This window comes from Brachyhypopomus gauderio, unplaced genomic scaffold (genome assembly GCF_052324685.1).
Source record: "Brachyhypopomus gauderio isolate BG-103 unplaced genomic scaffold, BGAUD_0.2 sc77, whole genome shotgun sequence".
In the NCBI taxonomy this organism is placed as follows: Eukaryota; Metazoa; Chordata; class Actinopteri; order Gymnotiformes; family Hypopomidae; genus Brachyhypopomus; species Brachyhypopomus gauderio.
Window position 1 is genome coordinate 640,001 of NW_027506898.1, and position 14,976 is coordinate 654,976.

Genomic DNA, 14,976 nt, shown 5'->3' on the forward strand with positions numbered 1-14,976 from the left:
GGTGGATGAAAACCATACGTGCATCTTCCATTCTAGTCAGGGCTTTAGCCTGATAGCATTCTTAACATGTTTGGATGTGGGAAAGGGGGTATCGATATCTTTTTACAAAACCCGCTGTTGAAACAGTTCTGATCTGAGGTTATACCAGGATATTGCATCCCAGTATTACCTCCTTGCCAAAATCAAGTGTAGATTACGACTGGTTGTTAATATCAGGCGAAAACCATTTGTACAAGGAAAACTTCTGTATAGGCCGTCTGCCAAGCTGCAATAATACAGTATCCTACATGTTCTGTTTACTGCTCTTTTAGTTATTGGCATCAGGTCGCAACTATAAAGTTCATCTGGCTTTTTAGAGGGGATGAATGTTGAATATGTGTTTTGAATACTGAACTAATGACTCTCATGTGAGGAGATATTAGAGGCTATAATGCGGAGGTTGTATTAGAGATTATAGAGATTATATCCTGCTCATTCTTGTTGCATCCTGTCTTGAACAGCTTGGTCAAAAAACAAGATTTCATGCCTGACGATTAATAAAGGAATAAAAAAAATTTGGATATTACATCGCTGAGACAGATTTGGAGCCTGGTCACTCCCAGTTCTCCTCTCCTCCCATTTCTCAAAACTGCTTAGTCATTGTACTCAAACGCATAAGCACTGGGACAGGACAGACAGACAAATGTCATTACGTCCCTTTTGCCTATGTTACTGATGCTCTGTTTCTTCTTTCAGCCATGCTCGTATTACTCTGTCCAGCTCGTTCTCTGTTCTCGTGGCCTCTGTCTGAAGGTTCAGGTGTCGATAGCAGATAGGAGCAGAAAGCCAGAGCTCGTCTCTAACATCGGTTATCATGACTGCAGGGTAAAATTGTAGCTTTAAAAAAAAATGGAAGCGCAAGCGATCATGTCCAAAAGGCACATGCTCAATGCATACATTTAGAAATAATATTTTGCACTCGTCACATTTACTGACAAGTGCAATCCTGTAATATTAAAAGACGCTTGCACACAGATGCTGTCTTAAGAGCTTGCAAACGGTTGGGCTGTTTAATATTGCTTTTTTTGTGTGTTATTGCATCTCACTGTGTTCAACATTATTTGTTCATTTTATTCACTTGCCCTTGGAAGAACAAAAAAGTAGTTTAAGTCCCTTAAGGTTTTGGGGTAGAGCTGAAAAAACAAAGAAAAAAATTGCAGCTAAAAAAATTTAAATAAATAAAATACTGCTATTAATAAACAGCACGGCTGGTAAAATCTCCATATGCCCATTTCATGGTCTAGAAGCACCATCCTATCGGCTCGTCCGTAATGACAATTAGGTGTCTCCGTCCTCCCTGTAGTGTCTCGGTACATTTACATTTATGGCATTTGGCAGACGCCCTTATCCAGAGCGACTTACATTTTTATCTAATTTTTATACAAGTGAGCAATTGAGGGTTAAGGGCCTTGCTCAGGGGCACCTCAGTCATGGTCTGGGAATCGAACCCATGACCCTCCGGTCACAAGACCAGTTCCCTAACCACCAGGCCATGACCTACTGTATGGACAGTAGGTGGCGCACCTGGGCTTCTCCTGCGCGTCGATCAGCCGGATGACGTCCTCCATCCACAGCATGAGGTCACGCACCATGCTGAAGAAGCGGAACTTGTCGGCGGTGTCCAGCAGGCGGGCGCGGCGCCCTTCGCTGGCCTCCAGAAGGGCGCGCCAGGCCTCCAGGACCTCCGCCTCCCGCCGCTGGATGTCCTCGGCCTTGTCGCCGGCGTAGGCCGCCTGCAAGCGTGCCGCATCGTCCTGCAGCTGCTTCACCTGCACGGAGACGGGACGAAGCACATGACCCCATCGGTTAAGGTCGTGGCAACGTGTTTGAACAGAACATCAGCTTTTAGTTATTGGCATCAGGTCGCAACTATAAAGTTCATCTGGCTTTTTAGAGGGGATGAATGTTGAATATGTGTCAATCAGAGACCTTAAAGCGAAGTGCAGTGTGGTTATCACACAACTGCAGGTCACCCACCTGTGTTCCCAGGGCCTGGATGTCATGTTCGAAGGTGGTGTGCATCCTCTGCAGCGTCTCCACGGTGTTCTGGTCTCTGCCCAGCTCTTCCGGAAGCTTCTTGTGTTTGTCTAGAATGCGTACCAGTACCTCCTTGGCATCGTGGTAGAATTTATGCAGCTCATATGAAGCCGCTAAGATCTGGGTGCGAGTGTCAATCAGCTCCAGCAGGTCCGCCCATGCCTCGTTGAGGCCGTCCTTCCACTCGGCGATGGTCGCCGCGTCTGCGTGGCCTGAATTTATCAGGTCATCGGCCATTTTGTTGACGCCATCGACGCGCTCCTGGCCGATGTTGCCCGTGTCACGTGCAAACTCTCTGAAACGTTCCTGAAGCATCTGTACAAGCATAAATAAAAACCCAGGCTCTGTACTGATACCATATCAGCCTGTCAGTCTGTAACCCTGGGTGTATGTGTAGTATGTATTACAGTGATTAACAAACCTAGGTATTTCTTTGATTATAATATAGGGAAGTAAAATATTGGAAAATTATCAGGAACAAAATTTCTTCATTAGATTTCAATTTCATTCAAATGTCAGTGGCCTATTCTTGGCTGTTTTCAGCAATTCTGTATTACATTCTAGATCCTCCCACATCTGGATCACAGTAGCAGGAAAATGTGAAATGCAAAATTAGGTCCAAAACATGGTCAGCCTATAGAATGAGAAGTTTGGCTCTCAGTGTATGAATCTGAAGTCCAGAATCTGATGCGGCTTACGGTTACGTGTTCGTAGTCCTGGCCCAGCTCGTGAGACCCGGCCACCACCTCCCTCTCTGCGATCCACTGCTCCAAATCGTCCACCTCGCGGTTGAGCTGGAACAGGCGGGACCTCTCGTCCAGCTTCCCACGCCTTTCTTCAGACAGGTCCTTCAGGCCCGCGTAGAGCTTGTCTACCTGGGACTGCCGCATACTGATTCGCTCACTGGCGGGGAGGGGGAGGGGGTTATTGGCAAAATGAGATTGTGTTCCTGATAGCTTTGGCTTTCTTTCTAGGGCCCAGAGTCACATCTCACCTCTCTGGATGTCCGGCGGCCACCAAGGCCCGGCTGGTCTTGGAGAGCTGGTGCACAGTGTCGGCGTAGTCCTCCACGGCCTGCTCTAGGATCTGGTGTTTCTTCAGCATGGTCACAGAGCTCTGCTCATCCTGCAGGAAAGACCACGAAAGCCTCAGAAGACGAGCACATCCAGTTTTTATGAACATTAGTCGCGACGACAGAAAGCAGATGAGAACAACGTCTTCGCACAACGAGACAGTAACAAAAACAAACCCCTGCGAGGTCTCCTCACCTTGGCCTTCTCCTCAGACATCATGTACAGCTCCTGCTCACTCATCCAAGCCTCCGCCTCGGCCGCGTCGAAGTAGTACTGCTGGGCCCGGTGCGCCTCCTCCAGACGGGTGTGCCGCTTCTCCACCTCCTCCTGGAGCAGACGCCAGAGCTGCTGGAGATCGTCCAGGCGCTGACGGATGGCCGCACTGGCGGGGCTGTCGTCCTTCAGGGTGTGCCCGCTCCGCTCGAAGATGTCGTCGTAGCGCGGCTGGTGACCCTGGATCTCCCTCTGGAGCGTCTGGACAGGGCGATACGGGTTCAGGGTCGAGGGGGTTTCGGGGAAGCTTTAAGCCAGAATGCTAATGTAGCTGGTTGATGAATGAAAGCTTTGGGCCAGTCAGCACCAAGTCAGGCTCAACCAGACGAGTGTGATCCTCAGCAAACTTGCCTTTTTTAGGGGAACCATTTCTTTAAAATTATTAATACTTGGAGCCTAGCAAAAGTAGGATTAGCTCTGGTGTAATTTTTTCAATATGTTTGTCCTTCAAAGCAGTCAATACCCACCTGGTTCTTTTTGATAAGGAGCTGGACGGTTTGTAAATTATTGCCGTGGTCTGTAGATATAGCCATTGGCATTCTCTCTTCAACCCAGAGCTTTAAAGAAAGAAAGAAAAGAAAGAATAAAATAAAAAAATGTATGATGAGCAAACATTCCTCATACATCTGCACATATACTCATGCGTTCTACACAGATTCAGTCTGGCAGGCTAAAGAGCCTACCACAGACTACACCAAACATCTACTTTGGCAATTTGGGCTACAGCAGGTAGTGGGAGGGGCTAATCCTTCCAAGTTCTCCTAAATGAGGTCAGAGCAGCGAGTACTGCAGAGCACCTCCACCCGCCTTGGATGAGAGCACCTGCTGCCTCCTTCCTCCAGCCCCCGCCCACCCGACTCAGGCGTCTCGGCGAGACGCGGTTTCCCCCCCCGCGCTGGCGGTACTCACGATCTCGTCCTCCACGTCGCGGTTGAACTGGTGGATCTCGCGCGAGGCCATCAGGTTGCCCCGACGCTCGCGCAGCGGCTCCTGCAGCTGGAGGAACTTCTGCTCCACGCCGCGCCGCCGCCCGTCCACCTCGTCCGAGCCCTTGCCCTCCTGGCTGAGCGCCTGGGCCTGCGAGCGCAGCTCCTCCACCTCCTTCTGCCGCACCTCCACCTGGCTCTCCAGCATCTGGCGGAGGAGAGGAGAGGGAAGGGGAGGAGAAGAGACAAAAAGTGGGCACAAGAGGAGATGAGGAGCAAGAGGAGGAGAAACCATGTACATGATAATGCTCTCTCTCACACACACCCCTCTACACAAGTCATTCAGTGGATCTCCCCTCTCCCTCGCTGCAGCCACAGTTATTTCCTCGGCACGTCCGCGCTACAGATAGTGTGAGACGCGTGCACAGCGGCACTGGCTTACACACCGTCAGCACTCCCCTCCTCTGGCATTCCCGGTGGATTCCTGCTTTTAGGTTACCTCTCCCTCTCACACACACACACACAGACACACACACTGCAAACAGGCGGTGTAGTCGCTTCCAACACCACAGAAGCGAGCGTGCGAGAGAAGCATTGCGTAACTGCAGGGGGAGTGGCGGGAGTTATGTAACAGCTAGCGGGAGCTGCTAAGAGAGCCTCTCGCACCAGCTATGAATGAGCTAAATTCAGCTGATACACCCGGGAGGACCAGACACTGTTCTTCATGTACAGTCACCCATCATCATACATGCATCATGCATCTTTTTCATCTGTCCTGTTTGGTTATATTCTTGAAGCCGAACAAAAGGGCATGTATCCAACAGTGGAGACAGGATGCCAAAGATTCCCCTGAAGGCTGCAGTTATTGACACTGGCTTCTTAACATGGATTCAGTGCGGATTTTGAGAGTCGACACACACTGGCCAAAAATAACGCATGCTCATTAGCACTACCTGCTGGAGACACGGTGCAAGTGGCAGTGAGAAGTATATGAAGGAGATGCTCTCTCCCAGGGAAATGTTATATCTCTCAGCCAATACTGTGCTGACATGCAGGATGAAAAACAAAACGATTCAAACCTTTCTAGCTTGACTAAATGAGCCCAAATTTCTAATCCAATATTTACCACATGTAATTTCTATACAAATCCAAGCTAAACATCTGCATTACAACCTGCACAGAACCTACCATGCCACAAAGATATACATGGGCCTTCTTAATAAACAACCCAGTGTATGAAGCCAGTGGAAGACCTCCCCTAACCTAACCCTACCATCTAATAGTCACCCAGTGCCCCACCTCTCAGGAGAAACCAGCACTGTACCTGTTGCTTCTTGAGCAGGATGTTGACGCTGGTCAGATCTTTGCCAAAGTCGTCCGACTGGATCTGGCCCTCTAGGCTGGCGAGCCACTTGTCCAGGTCTGCGCAGCTCTGGGTGAAGAGCTCGGCCTTGTTGGCGTCGAAGAGGCACTGGGCCTTGGTCTGCGTGGTGGACTCCAGCTCGCCCCACGTCTTCTTCAGAGACTCCAGCTTCCCTTTCACTATGGCGTCAGTCTCGGGCTTCTCAGCCACCAGCGCCGTGCCGTCCTTCAGAGGGAGAAGAACGCTTGGGGTGAGAGGGTTTGAGAGCGGATCCGTCCTAAGCAGGCCTGACCTGGAAATTCAGCCTTACGCAAACTTTAGAGCATTTCCGATTACGTCTTAAGTAAGTTTGATTAGTGCAATAGCCTCTGTGGGAGAGCAAATCCCCAAAGCATTAAAACTATGGGGATCCAGTATCTTAGACGATGTGCCTTGAAGAAACACAGCATGTTTAACAACCGTCAAATTATGTAAACTGCCGTTGGACGGATATGACAGGATCATGTGATCTTGTGATGGATATGACAGGGTCATGTGATCTTGTGATGGACATGTTTGTGATGGACGAGCTTCATACCTTCTGGATCTTGTCCAGCCACTCCTTGTTGGACTGCAGCTCCGCCATGAAAGCCTGGTGCTTCAGCCACTTGCTGTGCAGGTTGCGCGCCTCGTCGTACGACATGTCCTGGGCTGTTAGCATCTTCTCGCTGATCCACAGGGAGAGCTGCACACAAGATGGGCAACTGACATTCCCTCACAACACACTAGCACTTCCACCCACACAAACCTACCCAGCCTACTCACAACCAGCCACAACCCTACACAAAACCTCCCGACTGTGTTGTATTTTGATAAAGCGGGCATTTCAAGTGCTTTTCTGTACATTTGAGTTTACATGTTTAATTGCTTGTTGTGATGAGACTCATGTGGGAAGTAGTTACAGGCATTTGCTTAAAAAAAATTGTATTTCATATTTACTAATGGAAAAAAAAGGCCAAGAATGGTTTGAATTTCTACCTATAAGATAAACACGACATGTCTGTGTAATGGCATAGGAGACACAGTAATTGCTTGGAAAGCAGAAAATACCCTTATTAACCTACAGTGCTAAAATAACCCAGAGTTCAGCTCACCTCCTGACAGTCCTGCAGGAACCTCTGTAGATCCCGATTGTCTTTTAGCTTTGTGAGCAGCTCATTGGCTGCCCCCCGATTCCTCGTATGCCTGGAACACACATACACACACACCCCGTATAACCACATCTCCCACTGGAGAGCCATTAACACGGTCAATGCTGAGAACGTGCTGGTCTCTACCTCTCCTCAATGGAGCCCACTTTCTCCTGGATGCGCTCGGCGCTGATGTTGCCGTCGGACACCAGCCTGTGCCCGGTCTCCACCACGCCGTTGATCTTCTCCTCGTTGGCATCCATGGTGGTCATGAAGTCCTCCTGCTTTTTAATGGCCGCCTCCGCTCCTTCCAATGTGGCTGGCATCTCTGTGTGAGCCAGTACATACTCCTGAGGGGAAGTGGAAAGAAAGAAAGACAAAGGAAGAGAAGAAGAGAGGCAGTCAAACGTTGACTGGAGAACGTACGGTTCTCTGAACTTATGGCACAGAGAGGGGCTGCAACATTTTGCAGAGTTGAAAAAATAAAATAAAATCACACGTTTTCCTTTGGCATTAAAAGCACAGCCCAGTTCAATCACATTAGTCTGATACAAAGGTTGGGAATTATGTACAGATTAGGTCTTAACAGTGCTGCTAAAGGCTTGTGGCAGAGCAAGACCCAAATGAACCACTCTTCCTTGTAGGATCCGGATGATGATGAAAGGTTTTTCAAGGGGGCTGTCCACTGACCACAAAAGCATAAACACTTGTGTGGGCGAATGCATAATCACAAAGGTACACTCAAGCCTCTGCAACATTCAATGGACGCTCTTATGCAGCACGACCTGCTGATTCATCGCTACGACGGTTTATGTACTCCCTCGGGAATCGAACCTATGACGATGGTGTTGCCAGCCCCTTGCTGAGGCTGCCCTACATTCCCTCGACCACTGTACCTGGACACAATGCATCATGAGTCAACCGAAGCCATACATTCGAGCTCACCTCTCAAGCACTGTACCTGGTTGTTGAGGAAGGCCTCGGCCTGCTTGGTGTCTCGGAGGAACAGCTGGTAGGCGTGCGATTGAGAGAGCAGCTTCTGCCGGTTTTCCCACATTTTCTGCAGCTCGTTCCAGCCGGTGTCAAGTGCCTGCAGCCTCTGCCTGAGGAACATGTACTGGGCGTCCGTCTGGCCCTGGGTCACCATCTCGCCCATGTCCCGCATCTTCTGATAGTCCTCCTCGTAGTTGCGGATCTCGTTCTTGATCCCCTCGTGCTGCGCCAGGAGCTTCTCGGCCTCGGCCAGCGTGTTAGGCATGTCCTCGGACGCCACCGCCGTCTGCGTGCGTGACAACCAGGCCTGGAAGTCATCCAGCTCCCGGAGGAACTGCTGGAGCTTGCTGGCCTCGCCCAGGGAGTCCTCACGGGTGCGCAGGGTGTCCTTCATCTCCTCCCACACGTCCTTGATCTCACCCAGACGGCCCTTAATGCCCGGGGCCTGGTCCTGGTGTTCTCCCGCCAGCTGCTCCGCCTCCTTGCCCAAGTCGCCCAGTTTGTCCTCGATGGCGGCCAGGTCGCGTTCCATGCCCGTTAGTTTACGCTGCAGGGCCATCACGCCGGCCAGGTCGTTGCCCAGCTCCTGCGTCGACTCAATGACTTTGGTCTTCTCGCGGATCCACGACTTGGTCTCGTTGCACTCGAGGTAGTAGTTTTGCACACCAAGAGCAGAGTTGAGGGCATCCTTCTTCTGGTCCACCAGATCACGGAACTGGCTCCACCTTGGGAAAAAGACAGCTTGGGTTTACATTAAATTCTGAAATCCAACAGAAATGAGTCTGCAAGCAGAGCGTTCGAGCCAGGACAAACGTGAAGGAGATTACCTGGTGTTGAGTTTGTCCTGCTGAGCTTTGATCTCCTTCTCACTGGGGTGGCCGCTGTGGACAAGCTGGCGGGCTATCTGGTTCACCACAGCCACTCGGGAGGCCTGACTGTTCATCTCTGGCTCAAGACTCTCAAACCTGGAACACAAAACACACACAGTGCAAAGGATAATGGCCACAAGCAAAACGTGCTCCTCACTTTACTTCCTCAGTAAAATTCAGCAAAAGTTCCCCATAAACTACACCATTGTACAAAATGAAGGGAGAAGAGAGTTTTAACAAGGCCTGGAGACTGTGGGAGTCTTTCCACATGATGCCTTGTGGGAATTGAAGTAATGGCTTCAGAGTAGCCTAGTCTGACACTGTAAAAAATGATTAAAATCTGTATTGCCAGCCAAGACTTTTACAAGGTAAACACTTCTTTCAAAACAGAGATGTGATTCACTGGTTTTTAAAAGTTCTGTGGCACAATTTATTAGGAAAGTAAGAATTAAGAGAATTTTTGCAGCAGCAGCAGCAAAAAAAAAAAAAAAAAAAACCCCTTTACACCCCAGAGCAAAAAGGTACTCTCCAGTCCAATGTCTAAATAACCAGTGATCACCAATGCTTGTTATTTATGATTTTAAATAGTCTAAAAACTGCAAGCTTATTTTATGGACCCCCCTTTACCTGTGCTGAATCACCTCCAAGTCCTCCAGTTTCTCTGGAATCTGCATTCCGTTGAGCCACTGCTCCTTCTCCACAATCCAGAGCTCGCACGCGTCTGCCTCGCTCATCATCTTGTAGAGCGCCAGGGCGTCCTGAAGGGCCTGTTTGCGCAGCCTGGTCAGCTCCACCACCTCTTTGTAGCGCTCCTCGATGCCCGCCAGGCGTTTGGCTACGTCGGCGGCTCGCGCCTGTTCCTCGGGCAGCGCCCGGGCCTGCTCGTGCAGCGCGTCCAGGACGGGACGGTAGCTGTCGATCTCCTCCGCCACGTCCTTGTGCTTCTTGGCGAGCGCGCGTGTGGAGAACTCATCGTGGCCCACGTCGGGGCTGGACACCAGCCGTAGCGCGTCCAGCATCCAGGCGTCCATGTCGTCTGCGTCGGCGCGGAACTGGTGCAGGTCGCAGGCCTCCTGGAGGCGGAGCCGGCGCGCGGCCGTCAGCCGCTCTAGGGCCGCCCACTGCTCCTGGACGTCGGCGATGCGCTGGCGGATCTTGTCGGCGCCGAAGTGGCCCGCGGCCACAAGCTCCTCGCCCTGCCGCACGGTTTGCTGGAGGTGGCCGGCCCGGCCGCTGCGTTCGTCCTCGAAGGCCCTGTGCTGGCTGAGCAGACGGACGGCGCCGGTCAGGTCCTTGCCGCAGTCGTCCGACGAAAGGATCTGCTCTTTCTCGCGGATCCAGCCCTCCTCCTCGGCCATCTCCCAGAAGAACTTCCAGAGGCGCCGCGACTCCTCCAGGCGGGCCCGTCTCTCCGCCGCCAGCTGAGTCAGCTCCTGGTAGCAGAACTCCATGTGCGACACGCGGTCGCGGATCACCTGTGGGTCACAGGGCTTGTAGCCTGCAGGAGAATGTGGGAAAGGAGAGAGCAAGCAAAGAACAACACATAACAGAACATAAATAGAGTAAACATCACTTTGTCAGTGTGGATCACTTATTTAGCATCAGAACTGAACAAGTCAATAAATGACATCTAGGAGGAGATTCACAGCAAACACCACAAGCGAAAACACCCACACTATAGCTTGAAATTTTCTTATTCACCCGTCTAAAATAAACCCCAATCAATTTGCAATTGATGACTAAATGCTAGCCAGTACGGTGGCATTAAACAATTCAGTTCCGCGTCACCTCAGGGCATATGCATTGCTTACAAGAACCTCAAAACTACATATTTCGACTCACCATCAGAGTCATCCGCAAACTTCTGTGCGTTGGCATTCACAGCCTTGACACGGTCAGCCTGTATGGCTATGTCAGCCTCCACCAGAGCGTGTTTCTGCAGCAGGTCCTCCACCCCCAGGAGGTGCTTTCCATAGTCCTGAGACAGGAGCAGCATCTGCAAAAAGGGCAGAAGTTCTTGACCATAGCACTTCCACGCAGTGGCGCGTCTATGTGACTTAGCAGTTTGAATGGCCCAGGAGGTTATGAAACGGCAATAAACCTGAAGGGCATTAAACCTGAAGCAAGGGAAAAGACTATCCTATTAGTAAGTGGAGACTGGACCACCATCGTTAGAAAATAAATAAATGTATGTTATTTTACTTCTTGTATGCATTCATTTTGTAAATACAATATTTTGCCAAACACCATTAAATGTAAGCATAATTTGTCACTTATCTTACCGCTCCAGGAAGCATTCGCTAATACAAACAAACAAATAAAAAACAAACAACACAGGTCTGCCACTTGAGCTGACCTTCATCTCATCCATCCAGTCCATGACGTGGAGCATCTCCTGGAAGACCCTCTGCAGGCCCAGGTTCAGCTCCAGCCTCTGGCGCCGAGCTTTCAGCAGCTCCAGCAGGTAGTCCCAGAGCCGTAGGACGTTGTCCCTGCGTGCAGCAATTCGCTTGATGTCATGGTAGCCCTCCACCTCCAGTTCCCCGGCCACGGCTACCACCACCTGCACACGCTCCTCGTATGCTGAAATGTCTGTCTCAATGGCCTCGTGCTTCTTGGTGGCCGCCTCCACTGCTTGAAGGTCGAAGCCAAAGTTGTCCTAGACACCAGGTGGGGTTGGGGCAATTAGGTAATCATGTCAGCAATTTCTTCTGAAGGCAGTTTTGTGTTTCTGTGCTGTGACAAAGTTTAAACCACCATGCAAGCTCAGGTGTCCGGGAAGAAAAAGGACAAACGTTGTAGTACCACAACTGTCCACAAGGGTCTGCCCTTGTACATGAATATAAACGGATGCAGAACACAGAAGCAGAACTTGACATATCGGGCACCTGTGACACGAGCCGCTGGTTCTCGCTCAGCCAGGTCTCCCTCATGGCCGCCTTGCGGTCAAATCTACGCGCGAGCTGCTCCAGTTTCTCCTGGCGAATCAGCTCTGTCCTGAGAGCCAGTTCCCGTTCATGCTCCGCCTTCTCCAGCCTCTCCCATGCCTATGGACAAAAGCAACCAGCAATCAACTGTGACATTCAAATGACTCGGCCAGTCAAACACACCCGCAGTCCTAAACGACAAATATTTGGTATCATTATGGTCAAGCAACCTTGTGACTGGACATTCAATACTTACAGTTGTGATCAAATTTATTCAACCCCCAATGCTGCGAAGGGTTTTATGGAATTCAGTGCACATTTGTAATTGTGTTCATAATTAAATCTTACAAGGACTTGTTAAAGAACTAAATGCAACTAAGATAGCATCAATTTTTTTTGTCATAAAGTATTAAATGGCCTTTTTGTGATTTCTTCATTGACACAATTATTCAACCCCTTTACGACTACCACTCCTAAGAACAGAGGTTCATTCCAGTGTTTTCCATCAGGTATTGAAAACATCTGTGGATGTCAACGAGCAGCAATCAAGCATGATAAGCACCAATTAGGCAGATTTAAAAGGACTGTGATACTCAGCTCCTTCTAGACATCTACTGGTGTGTTTCCAAGCATGGTGAAGGCAAGAGAATGGTCCCAGAAGACAAGAGAAGAGGTTATTGCTCTTCACAAGAATGGCAATGGATATAAAAACATTGCGAAGTTGTTAAATATTCCAAGAGACACTATCGGAAGTATCATTCGCAAGTTCAAGTTAAAGGGCACAGTGGAAACGTTACCTGGTCGTGGCAGAAAGAAGATCCTGACCGCGACTGCTGTGCGCTACCTGAAGCGTAATGTGGAGAAAAATCCCCGCGTGACTGCTAAGGAACTGAAAAAAGACCTGTCAGATGTGGGCACTGAAGTTTCAGCTCAGACAATAAGGCGCGCACTGCATAACGAAGACCTCCATGCCAGAACGCCCAGACGCACCCCCTTGCTGACTCCAAAGAACAAGAAAAGTCGACTGCAGTATGCCAAAAGTCATGTGGACAAGCCACAAAGGTTTTGGGACAGTGTACTGTGGTCAGATGAAACTAAATTAGAACTGTTTGGGACAATGGACCAGCGCTATGTTTGGAGAAGGAAGAACCAGGCTTATGAACAAAAGAACACCTTGCCTACTGTGAAGCATGGCGGGGGGTCAATTATGCTTTGGGGCTGTTTTGCTTCTAATGGTACAGGAAAGCTTCAACGTGTGCAGGGTACCATGAATTCCCTTCAGTACCAGGAGATCTTGGAGGAAAATGTGATGGAGTCAGTCACAAACCTGCGGCTTGGGAGACGTTGGACCTTCCAACAGGACAATGATCCGAAGCACACATCCAAGTCCACTAGAGCATGGTTGAACATGAAAGGCTGGAACATTCTAGAGTGGCCATCGCAATCACCAGACTTAAATCCAATTGAGAACCTCTGGTGGGACCTAAAGAAGGCATTTGCAGTGCGCAAGCCTAAGAATGTGACTGAACTGGAGGCTTTTGCCCATGAAGAATGGGCTAAGATACCCATAGGTCGCTGCAAGACACTTGTGTCAAGCTATGCTTCACGCTTGAAAGCTGTCATAACTGGAAAAGGATGTTGTACTAAGTACTAAAAAATAATGTCACTAGGGGGTTGAATAAAACTGATAATGATGTGAGCACAGTAAAGACATTTGTGGTTATTCCATCATAAATATTATGTTATGTTTGTCTAATTTATAAGTGCCTCTTTGATATAATTGTAAATAAGATGACTGAAATGATCAAAATCAATGTCAAACTGGCCAAAACACTTTATTTCAGTGGGGGTTGAATAAATTTGATCACAACTGTATACAGAACAGAGTTACTCACTGGCAGTACTTACCTTGTTGACATCTGATATGAGTTTCCCTTCCCGAGGCATGTAGACCTTTTGATTGTTTGCTCGCATTTTGCTTTGAATAGTGAATAGAAGCACCTCCAGGTTGCCTTTTTCTGTAAACCTTGAAAAACAAAAGGAACCAATTATTTCCCCGTCAACCCAGCCAAGAGCGGGACCTCGAAGGTCGCATCCATCAAACCCTGAAAAAAAAGTGCTTATCTACAACTACAGCTTTTCATCTCATCATTAATACAACCCCATCATGAAAGATCGGATTCAAGATCTGAGAACCTTGATGAACACGGGCCAATATAGTCAAGGCAATTGCGTCATAGACAGCAGCGCTCAGGACAACGGGAGGACAGTGATGTGTGCTGGAGATACTGGAGATACTGGGAATAACTCACTTGGGAGGTTTCTCCACGGTGCGGTACGTGTTGAAGGCCTGCAGCTGCTGTTGCACTCCCACCAGAGAGTTGGCAAACTTGCGATTGTTGAGGATGATTATGGTCTGCTCGATCCACTCCAGGAGGTCAGAAGCCAGAGACTCATATTTCTCGATCATCTTCTCAGTCTCAATGGCGTTGTCTAGCACCTATGACCCAGAAATGCAGCACTTGTAAACCACATAGTTTTACATGCAGTAAGAGTGACGGTATGAACTTTATGTTTGGCATCAAGAGTTGGTTGAAAGATGGTATGAGAGATATGCTACCTTCCTAAATTACAATACTGACTCTGTTGTATCTATTTAACCCTATAAAAACACCAGCAATGGCTTCACAACCAACTCCCTTGAAGCTTTGAGCATTCTGAAGCTTTGGATTTAAAGGGTTATGGTTTACTGTTTAAAGGGACATTATATAGATGGTCTCACCTTTCCAATACGTTTGCCCTCCACTTTCAGTGCCTTCATCTTTGAGAAGTAGTGATAGTAGGTGACAACATAGGTGATGATTGACTTCTCATCAGGATGGTCGACACTGATATCTGTCTCACACACACACACACACACACACACACACACACACACACACACACACACACACACACACAATTAACCCCCCCATCATTACATTTACCTCTCACATAATGAGTGTCACTAAATAGCAGAAGTGGACATTCCAGGTTCAGAAAGTAAAACTCCTTCCCAGGATTTGACTCAAGCTTGCTGGATTTTCTAATTGGTGCAAGCCAGGTACAATTAGTAGAATCAACACAATCCAAGAAGCCTGAGCAAAATATTGGTGGTTAATTTCTGAACCTGGAATGTCCACCTCTGCTAAATAACAAGCTTCAAAACAACTTTCCAGAGACAACACAGGGGCTTGGCTTCCTCATTTCTTGGTCGAAAAAAATGGCGGGAAGTCTCGTGAAGTGTGTTGTGTGCAGTAAGTGTTGT

At 49.0% G+C, this 14,976-nt stretch overlaps 1 protein-coding gene across 3 annotated transcripts in view; it reads right to left on the reverse strand.

Annotated features, from left to right (window-relative positions):
• LOC143491601 (spectrin beta chain, non-erythrocytic 1-like) overlaps positions 1 to 14,976 on the reverse strand; it is a 61,817-nt gene that overhangs the window by 9,037 nt on the left and 37,804 nt on the right. For all 3 annotated transcript variants that reach the window (XM_076990772.1, XM_076990775.1, XM_076990774.1), the window contains 20 exons: positions 14,452 to 14,564; positions 13,982 to 14,169; positions 13,578 to 13,695; positions 11,631 to 11,789; positions 11,099 to 11,401; positions 10,585 to 10,738; positions 9,370 to 10,240; positions 8,701 to 8,838; positions 7,842 to 8,598; positions 7,028 to 7,230; positions 6,845 to 6,935; positions 6,289 to 6,435; positions 5,673 to 5,936; positions 4,332 to 4,556; positions 3,890 to 3,979; positions 3,345 to 3,623; positions 3,071 to 3,201; positions 2,775 to 2,979; positions 2,017 to 2,391; positions 1,564 to 1,808 (listed from right to left, as the gene is read on the reverse strand). In XM_076990772.1, coding sequence (XP_076846887.1) covers positions 1,564 to 1,808; positions 2,017 to 2,391; positions 2,775 to 2,979; positions 3,071 to 3,201; positions 3,345 to 3,623; positions 3,890 to 3,979; positions 4,332 to 4,556; positions 5,673 to 5,936; positions 6,289 to 6,435; positions 6,845 to 6,935; positions 7,028 to 7,230; positions 7,842 to 8,598; positions 8,701 to 8,838; positions 9,370 to 10,240; positions 10,585 to 10,738; positions 11,099 to 11,401; positions 11,631 to 11,789; positions 13,578 to 13,695; positions 13,982 to 14,169; positions 14,452 to 14,564 — 5,056 coding nt within the window. The remainder of the gene's footprint in view (positions 1 to 1,563; positions 1,809 to 2,016; positions 2,392 to 2,774; positions 2,980 to 3,070; positions 3,202 to 3,344; positions 3,624 to 3,889; positions 3,980 to 4,331; positions 4,557 to 5,672; positions 5,937 to 6,288; positions 6,436 to 6,844; positions 6,936 to 7,027; positions 7,231 to 7,841; positions 8,599 to 8,700; positions 8,839 to 9,369; positions 10,241 to 10,584; positions 10,739 to 11,098; positions 11,402 to 11,630; positions 11,790 to 13,577; positions 13,696 to 13,981; positions 14,170 to 14,451; positions 14,565 to 14,976) is intronic.